The following is a 9,536-nucleotide window of genomic DNA, read 5'->3' as shown; positions in this document are numbered from 1 at the left end:
TAAGTTGGTGCATTATTGAAGAGCATCAAATCATCAAAGAATCTCATTGAGTTTGATGCAGTTTAGATGCTTTTCAGAGTCTAACACATTTCGTCAGGAGAAATCTCAAATTTAAAGTTGACTATCCTGTTTCATCATCATGAACAGCCTCACTTTGTTTTAATCATCTTTAAATGCACTTTAACAAATATGTTAATAATTTGAATAGAGTTCACAGCAACACTAAACTGTCTAATCCTTTTATGGGTTTGTAAAAAATAAATTTTGACTTTGCTTTCTCTTGTTTTTTACATGGATCTGTTCGAAACCACTTGAGGTGGTTTGAATCAGATTTGTAAAAATCTGATCTCATGTGGCTTTTTGTGTTCAGACCGGGAAGAAAAAAAAAAAAAAAAAAAAAAAAAAAAAAATCAAACCACATACAATCTGGATGAGCTAAAAAATAAGATTTGGAGGTGCAATGTGAACAAGGTCTCAGTGTGACTCTTCTTCAGTGTATGTTTTAAGCTGAAAAGGAAATAATGTTTGCAAATTCTGAAACGTATATTTCTTGGACTTTCAAGGGAAGGTAGCATCTTTTTTCTAGCATTTTATAAATATACCCAAAAAGCAATTTATGTTTTATACCTTCGAACAGAATATAATCAACACAATTAACATGAAAAATGTCAGCCATGTGTGTTCTGTTATCTGAACTAAAATCCTTAAAACATCCAGTCCACTCACGATTTTCATCATTGGACATTTACACCAGAAACTCCACCACCTAACATCTGGGTTTTAACAACTTAAACAGTCACTGAGGAGTTCAATCATTCATCTTAAAAAATACTTACCAGATATCTACATCTAAAACTTTAAGATTATGAATTTTACCAACAATACTTCTATATTAATCATGATAAAACTGTGAATTTCTTTCTTACAAAAAAATATCAAAGACTTAGAATTCACCTACCTGTCGTTTGATCCATCCAGCCCGCCGTACATCCCCAAATCCGAAACATTTCTCCTGACATACTCGTCACATTAAAGATATATTTAAATATTTCAATCTTCTATTTTTCTACAATTGGGAAAGAAAAAAAACTCCCACAGGTCCATGTAGTTTTTAGTTGATAATTCTTCATATTAAAACTGTTTTATTAATTTATTCTCTATTAAAATAAAATCAGAAGAAAATCAGAACACAGCGAAAGCAGCAAAAACAAACAATAGATTATGGAATGTACTTAACTAAAGAAAATAAAGCTCCAGCTGGTCCAACATGGCGGCTTTATTTCAACCACAGTCAAATAAAGCACCGCTTTTATATATATTCATATATATATAAAGATATTTATATATATATTTATATAGTTTTCATATACACCTTCAGGCAATGACTAGAGAGGATTCTTTACAGAATCAAGTTTCTCGAGGTTCTCTTAATTTACAGGTAAACTTAGTTTCTGGATAATTAAACCACAGAAGAAGTCAAGGCAACTTTTTTTTTGCCTTGTTCATAAAGTACAAAACTGGCACAGAGGACAACGATTTTTTATACACAGTAAAAATGCAATAAAATTAAATTACATACAGAGGAGACAAAAGTTCTGTAAACCTTTCCCCATTACAGCAAATAAAATCAATTTTGAAAAAAAATTCAAATCAGTATAAAACACAAAAACAAAAACAAAAAAACTATTTTTGCCCTTTGAAAAAAATGTGCTATAGCTTTGTACGACTTTTTTCTGAATTTCTTTATCAGTCAAACGAGGGGGTCGGCTGTGCACGGAGTCAGAGTTTATAGAGCCAAAACGACACAGCAGGAGCCACTGAAGCTGGAAAAACCAACCGACTTAACATCAGCAGAAGGCAACGAACAGCAGCACGAAAAACAGCAGAAGAAGAAGAAACTGGAAAACAGGAAATTATTTTTTTCCTTGGTGCAGAATTCAGATTTCTGAAAAGGAGAAAACAAAAAAAGAAGCAAAGTAAAAGTTTTAAAAGGATCTCATGGCGGCTTTGAGTTGATGATGTCATGAAGATGGCGGGCCTTTAACAGACATGTTGGTAACTATGGCGATGGTTGCTTCCACTGTCCTGTACAGCATGTCAAGCATGTCAGGTGGGGGACTGGTGCTGGGAAACACCTGTGAGGAAGGGGTGTGGTTACTACAGCTCTCTGGCTCCTCCCCCACCAGACTAAGGGCTGATGGGAAAACAGCGTCCTCTGAAAGGGGCGGGGCAGAGCTGCCATTCTTGGATCCTGCCTCCGTGTCTTCCTTTACCTCCTCTGATGCAGCAGACATTACCTCCCCCCTCCTCCCCTCTTGTGTCTCCCCCTCCTCCTCCTCGCCTGATGCAGCATGTCGCTGCAGCTCACTCTCTTCCCCCTGTGCAAACCCCTCCCCTGTCTCCTGAAGCAGGGAGGAGGAGGAGGAGGAAGAGGAAGAAGAGGCCTCCATCTTTTCCTCTTTAGGGGAGGACTCCATGTTCCCAGAGGAGGTGGGGGCTGGGTCAGGAGTGGGTGGGTCCTGCTCAGTGCCTGGGTCGATCAGAGAGGACGAGTCTCGTGTCTCTGTGTCAGAGGTGCTGGCAGGCGTCAGTGCCTCCTGGTGGTCGGGCTTGGGGTCGCTGCAGGGCGGGAGAGCCGAGGAAGTGGAGGCCATGCAAAGTGGAGCTGCTGCATCACCAGCTCTGTCGTCGTCACTGCTAACCCTCCGCCGCTTCACAGGGGTCGCTCCTTCATCCTCGGCTGACACACACAGAAACACTCAGAGGTTAACAACCCTCATCTAACATCAAAGGGCCAAAGTCCATAATGTAAACTTTATATTTCAAGATAATATAACTGAAACTCAAGTGGTTTGTATTTCTTTAAGCAGGTCCAAAAGGCCTATAAACAAACTTGAATGCAATATCAAACAGACTCAGACGACTCTGGGATACTATAAAGTGTTCCAAGTTAAATATAGAGTAAGAAGCAGCTTCAATGGCCAGGCATGTATGCAAACATGAGGGTATTTAACGGACAGCCATCGTAGTTTCAACAACACAAATAAAATCATAATAAATAAATGTTTGCAAAATAAATAAAAATAGCTTCAATGAGGCGAGTTATTTTCCCCCCTCGTTTCTCTAGCGTAGTTTTGCAGGTTTTATATTTTACAAGTAGCCTACCCATCACTGCATCGATACTTTGTGTTTGTTTTGTTTCACCTTTGACTTTGTGGTCCTTGGCCTCGAGCTCTAGAGCGCTGCGCTGCTGCACACATACACGACAACGTCCAAGCAGCTCTTGCAGGGCGGGGCAGAGGGCGGAGTCAACGGCCTGAGGAGGCTGAACAGAGAGGAGGAGCACCAAAGCCCTCAGGTCCTGAGAGAGAGAGAGAGAGAGAGCGAGAGATTGAAAAGACAGAGAGAGAGAGAGAGAGAGAGAGAGAGAGAGATGCTGTTTGAGTCTGATTCTGAAGAAGAAGAAAACATGCTATGTAGCGTGTGTGTGTATGTGGTGTGTGTAGCGTGTGTGTGTATGTGGTGTGTGTAGCGCGTGTGTGTGGAGTGTGTAGCGTGTGTGTGTAGCGCGTGTGTGTATGTGGAGTGTGTAGCGTGTGTGTGTATGTGGTGTGTGTAGTGTGTGTAGCGCGTGTGTGTATGTGGTGTGTGTAGCGTGTGTGTATGTGGTGTGTGTATGTGGTGTGTGTATGTGGTGTGTATGTGGTGTGTGTATGTGGTGTGTATGTGGTGTGTGTAGCGCGTGTGTGTATGTGGTGTGTGTAGTGTGTGTGTGTATGTGGTGTGTGTAGTGTGTGTGTGTATGTGGTGTGTAGCGTGTGTGTGTATGTGGTGTGTAGCGTGTGTGTGTATGTGGTGTGTGTAGCGTGTGTGTATGTGGTGTGTGTAGTGTGTGTGTGTATGTGGTGTGTGTAGCGTGTGTGTGTATGTGGTGTGTGTAGTGTGTGTAGCGTGTGTGTATGTGGTGTGTGTAGCGTGTGTGTGTATGTGGTGTGTGTAGTGTGTGTAGCGTGTGTGTATGTGGTGTGTGTAGCGTGTGTGTGTATGTGGTGTGTGTAGTGTGTGTAGCGTGTGTGTATGTGGTGTGTGTAGCGTGTGTGTGTATGTGGTGTGTGTAGCGTGTGTGTGTGTGTATGTGGTGTGTGTAGTGTGTGTGTGTGTGTATGTGGTGTGTCTAGTGTGTGTGTAAGTGGTGTGTCTAGTGTGTGTGTATGTGGTGTGTTTAGTGTGTATGTGGTGTGTGTAGTGTGTGTGTGTATGTGGTGTGTGTAGCGTGTGTAGCGTGTGTGTGTATGTGGTGTGTGTAGCGTGTGTGTGTATGTGGTGTGTGTAGCGTGTGTGTGTATGTGGTGTGTGTAGTGTGTGTGTGTGTGTATGTGGTGTGTGTAGTGTGTGTGTGTGTGTATGTGGTGTGTGTAGTGTGTGTGTGTGTGTATGTGGTGTGTGTAGTGTGTGTGTGTATGTGGTGTGTGTAGCGTGTGTAGCATGTGTGTGTATGTGGTGTGTGTAGCGTGTGTGTGTATGTGGTGTGTGTAGCGCGTGTGTGTATGTGGTGTGTGTAGTGTGTGTGTGTATGTGGTGTGTGTAGCGTGTGTAGCGTGTGTGTGTATGTGGTGTGTGTAGCGCGTGTGTGTATGTGGTGTGTGTAGTGTGTGTGTGTATGTGGTGTGTGTAGCGTGTGTGTGTGTGTATGTGGTGTGTGTAGTGTCTGTGTGTATGTGGTGTGTGTAGCGTGTGTAGCATGTGTGTGTATGTGGTGTGTGTAGCGTGTGTGTGTATGTGGTGTGTGTAGCGCGTGTGTGTATGTGGTGTGTGTAGTGTGTGTGTGTATGTGGTGTGTGTAGCGTGTGTAGCGTGTGTGTGTATGTGGTGTGTGTAGCGCGTGTGTGTATGTGGTGTGTGTAGTGTGTGTGTGTATGTGGTGTGTGTAGCGTGTGTAGCGTGTGTGTGTATGTGGTGTGTGTAGCGCGTGTATGTGTTCATACAGCGTTGAGCAGTCCGCTGGTCTTGCTCAGCTCCACTCTATGAGCGGCCAGTTCAGGCTGCAGACTGCTCTGTTCACTCAGCAGGTTTGTCACCAGAACACCTATCAGGTTAGAGCAGCTGGGTCCAGACAGCAACTGCACCTAGACACACAGAAATGTACAAATCGTTAAAATGGAAACAATTCTTCCAGATTCTATGGTATCAGGTATGAAATGTGTGTGTCAAAAAGAATAAAATGATCTCTCATTCCAAAACACATCCAGCTTCTTCCTGCACAGTTCTTTAGAGTTTAACTACAAGAAAAACAGTCACACGAAAAACAGAAAACTAATCACTCACTGAATATGCTGCTAATTCTGTACTCTAAGACATAGAGACACTTAGAAATGACAATAAATATATAACATGTAACTTATAAAATGGGGTTTTCTTTTTAGGCAAAGCTACAGGGAGCCACTGATCAGGAGCAAAAGAGCTGCATGCTGCTCCAGAGCAGCGGGATGCCAACACTCGATGAGGGAAAAACTTTCACTACAGTGTCAGACTATGTGGCTTTTGTTGTCATCTCTGATATTTTGCAATAATTGCACTTGAACTAAAATAATGGCCCACTTCCTGAGGCCACTACCCTCGTCTACGACAAGGAAAACTTCATGCTATAAAGGGAACTTGAGGGGCAAGCTGTTCTAAAATGTTCAGAGGTGCATGATGAGGCCGTATTGATGACCTGAATCTCCAGAGACCTCATCAAAACCAGAGCTTAACGCAGAACCTTCTTTTTTGAAGCCGACGTGTGAACTGAATCTAAAAATAAAGCTGTTGTTTTTACCTTGTGCACAAAACAGGTGAGAAAGGAGTATGCCAGGTTGTTGTTGAGAAACGTCCTCTCATCCATCAGGATGCACTTGATGTACTCGCTGAAGGCCGGGTCCTCACACAGGAGCTTCACACACGTTTTAGCCAGAACTGACTGAAGAACAGCAACAACAAAAAGGATGAATCATTAGAGGTCGTCTATATGAAGTTCCAGTTCACTTGACTGAACTTTAAGAGTGTTCGATTTACTAATTAATACATTTATCTGGAGTTGTAATTACCGTAAATTCCGGACTATAAGCTGCTACTTTTGTCACTTTTTCAACACTGCGGCTTCTACAAGGATGCAGCTTATTTATGGATTTTTCTTGCGGGATAATGAGCTTCTGCCGCAAAAACATTTGACCTCGTCACGTCGGATCTTAATATCAGTCATTTTGCGCTTCATGCACGCACCATCATCATGGAAAACACACGGAGAAATGCATATGATGCAGCTTTCAAGTTAAAGGCGATCGACCTGGCTGTCAAAGAAGGAAATAGAGCTGCTGCACGTAAAGTTGACACTGACAGCAACAATGAAAAAGAGACTGAGGAAGAGAGTAATGAAGTCATTCTGAGGCAGTGAATGGATGGACTTTTTCTTGTGAAATGTATTACGGTAATCTTTTTCATCAGCCGTGTTACAGACACTGTTTGATAAAGGATTTCCAGTAGGCTTCGTATTTGTGGATGTTACCGGGAGCCTACGTATTTAATTAAAAGTTCAAAAAATGTTTTTGTGTCACGTGTTTCTGTGTAAATAGCTCTTGTTACAACGGGACACCTGCGGCTTAAAATCAAGTGCGGCTTATATATGTACAAATACATTTATTTACTTATTTTAGCCGGTGCGGCTTATATCCAGGTGCGCTCAATAGTCCGGAATTTACGGTGTAGTGTTTTTATAACCTGGCCTCTCACATGGCGAGCTGTGAGCCTGCTGATCTGTTGTCACTGACATGTCAATGTGTGTCTGAATGCAGTGACATATTTCTGCATATATATGGAAAGACAAGAGTTTGCTGTACCTGAGACTGACAGAGCTCAGTCCACAGTTTGGGGAAGAGAGCGAGGTGAAGAGGAAGTCCTTCATATGCTATCAACACACCTGCAGAAGAGAGAGAGCGTAAATGCGCAACAATCCTTTGAACATACGACGAGAGGTTTAGACGCACACACAGATGACACATACTCAGTTTGACAAGCGTGTCGGTGAATTTCTCGCAGTTGATGGCGACGCGGCACAGCAGGTGGATGAACTGGTGGTAAGAAAGAAAGTATTCCAGCAGCATCCGGTCGTACACTTCGTCTTTACCCTGAGAGAGAGAGAGAGAGAGAGAGAGAGAGAGAGAGAGAGAGAGAGAGAGAGAGAGAGAGAGAGAAGAGAGAGAGAGAGAGAGAAAGAGAGCGAGAGCGAGAGAGAGAGAGAGAGAGAGAGAGAGAAGAGAGAGAGAGAGAGAGAAAGAGAGCGAGAGCGAGAGAGAGAGAGAGAGAGAGAGAGAAAGAGAGAGAGAGAGCGAGAGCGAGAGAGAGAGAGAGAGAGAGAGAGAGAAGAGAGAGAGAGAGAGAGAAAGAGAGAGAGAGAGAGAGAGAGAGAGAGTAAAATAAGGTAATAAAAAGTTAGTTTAAATTTCATAAAAGTCATGTGATAGGTATGACAGGTGTGTGTCAGGTCACGTTACGGTTGTATTTCAGGAGTACATACTTTGCAGCTCTCCACCATGGAGGGCAGAAGACACATGTTGAGCTCCGGTCTCGGGGGTCTGATGTTGTTCTTCGCTCCCATCAGTTTGATGTTTTCTCTGCAAGGAAGGTAAGGACCGAACGACACTGAGGACACAAACACACACTCAGTCAAACTGACAGAATACAAGCTTTTCCTTCAAAACAGGCATTTTTAGAAACTATTTGAAAGAGACAATAAATCTGTGAGCCTCTAATCTTTCCTCAACTCATTTGTGACTGATCTCTCAAAACAACCTTAATACCAGGGGAGTGTGCTGTTATCAGTGCATGAAATGTATAATCAATAACATGCCTGACGTTTATTCACAAAGTTTACTTTTCATAAACATCATTTCAACAAACTCTTAAAACATGGAACATTTTTATTCATACTCTAATTAAAACACAGCTGTAAGTTATTCTGCTTTATGTAGCAATCAAGCGCTCACTGCACAGATGTTAACTATATGTGATGTTGTCATGAGAACGAATACAAAGAGAAGAAGACGTTCATGCCAGTGACAAAGAAAGGGGATTAAGTGAAGAGCGGCAGTTTGTAATCACACAGAATGACAAAGGGACTCACTGGGGATGTTGCTGTGGTGGTAGGTGCAGTGGTTGTGCTGCAGGAAGGGGACCAGAGTGTGCAGGAAGTCATGTGGACTCAGCAGAACCAGTTCCTTTAGTACGTCTGCAGGAACCAAAATAAAGAAGGCAGAACATCAGAGCAGAGGTCGAAGAAGTATTCTGATCCCACAAGCTTTAAAAAAACATGACAACTGAGTATGTCGGTCATAACGCGATGAAGACGTTTTCAAAGTAGAAACACATCTGTGTCTGTTTCACTATCATACAGTATGTTCAATTATTAGACTGTCAACGATGCAAATATATGAGGACATGTTATAGTTGTCACAAAGGATTGCAACAAAGGACCATTTAAAATTTGAATTTTCTGTGTTAGTTTGACATGTTTAAAGGGGTTTTAGTCTGCAAAAAAAAAAGAAAAGAAAGAAATAACCAAAAGCCACATTTAAAATGCTGTTAGGTAAAGGACTCGAGTGAATTTACTAAATGTAGTAATGTAGTGTGTGTGTGTGTGTGTGTGTGTGTGTGTGTGTGTGTGTGTGTGTGTGTGTGTTACCCAGGCAGGCGTTGCGGAGCTCTGGTGGGCTGTAGGAGTTGAGGAGTGTGAGCAGCTTATGGGCGAAGTCGATCCTCTCCTGCCACTGGATCAGAGCCTGCTTCACATCTGGACCACAAACAGAGAGACACATCTGTTCAGGTCAAAGCTCTGACAACGTGCAGCACCATCAATGGTTATTTGATTCTGTGTCTGGGTTCAGACCTTTGCGCTGCAGGTACGGTCTGGTAGCTTTCAGGACAGACAGGAAAATAGAGAGCAGCTCCACCAGGTCCCCAGTGACGTGACATGCTGTGGCCTCGTGATACATCATGTGCAGGGTGTTGAATGACTTCAGAGGACACAGACAAAAAAATGACAGCAAGTCAGAAACTGTAATCTTCATTAAAAAAAACCTTGTGGAAAGCAACAAAGACCTTAAGACATGTATTACATTTTTGTTGACAGTGGCTGAGTGGATCATTTTCCATAAATAAGAATAATAATATAATAAAATAACTAAAGAAACAATCCTTTGTTTTTTTTTAAAGAAGCCAGTCTGAAAACTTTTCACATAAATATTTTTCATCTGATGTAAATATGAGTTTCTGATTTTGAACGTACTTCAGTCATGAGGATGAGTCCTCTGTTAAAGACCACCAGAAGTCGGTCCTCGTCGTTCTCCAGCAGAACCCTGAAGGCACTAAGAGAAACAACAACACCAGACGTTAGGATCCAGACGACAAGTTCCTGATCGAAAATATAGTACTCATATCCAGTCTCTAGATGAAACACTTTGTGAATTAAGAAATATTGGTAACCAGGAGAATCAAAGAGAGCATAC

At 42.4% G+C, this 9,536-nt stretch overlaps 1 protein-coding gene across 2 annotated transcripts in view; it reads right to left on the bottom strand.

Moving 5' to 3' along the window:
* Positions 1-1,105: 1,105 nt before the first annotated feature.
* The window catches only part of usp34 (ubiquitin specific peptidase 34), a 56,905-nt gene continuing 48,474 nt past the window's right edge, over positions 1,106-9,536 (bottom strand). For both annotated transcript variants that reach the window (XM_079337995.1, XM_079337994.1), the window contains exons 68-78: positions 9,317-9,395; positions 8,918-9,044; positions 8,714-8,821; positions 8,156-8,260; positions 7,550-7,674; positions 7,037-7,160; positions 6,873-6,952; positions 5,816-5,956; positions 4,986-5,126; positions 3,205-3,361; positions 1,106-2,740 (exon numbers count right to left, since the gene is read on the bottom strand). In XM_079337995.1, coding sequence (XP_079194121.1) covers positions 2,022-2,740; positions 3,205-3,361; positions 4,986-5,126; positions 5,816-5,956; positions 6,873-6,952; positions 7,037-7,160; positions 7,550-7,674; positions 8,156-8,260; positions 8,714-8,821; positions 8,918-9,044; positions 9,317-9,395 — 1,906 coding nt within the window. In that variant the 3' untranslated portion in view covers positions 1,106-2,021. The remainder of the gene's footprint in view (positions 2,741-3,204; positions 3,362-4,985; positions 5,127-5,815; positions 5,957-6,872; positions 6,953-7,036; positions 7,161-7,549; positions 7,675-8,155; positions 8,261-8,713; positions 8,822-8,917; positions 9,045-9,316; positions 9,396-9,536) is intronic.

Source organism: Symphodus melops (genome assembly GCF_947650265.1).
Source record: "Symphodus melops genome assembly, chromosome: 2".
Classification (NCBI taxonomy): domain Eukaryota; kingdom Metazoa; phylum Chordata; class Actinopteri; order Labriformes; family Labridae; genus Symphodus; species Symphodus melops.
The sequence above is the reverse complement of the archived record's forward strand: the minus strand, read 5'-3'. Positions and strand labels throughout refer to the sequence as shown.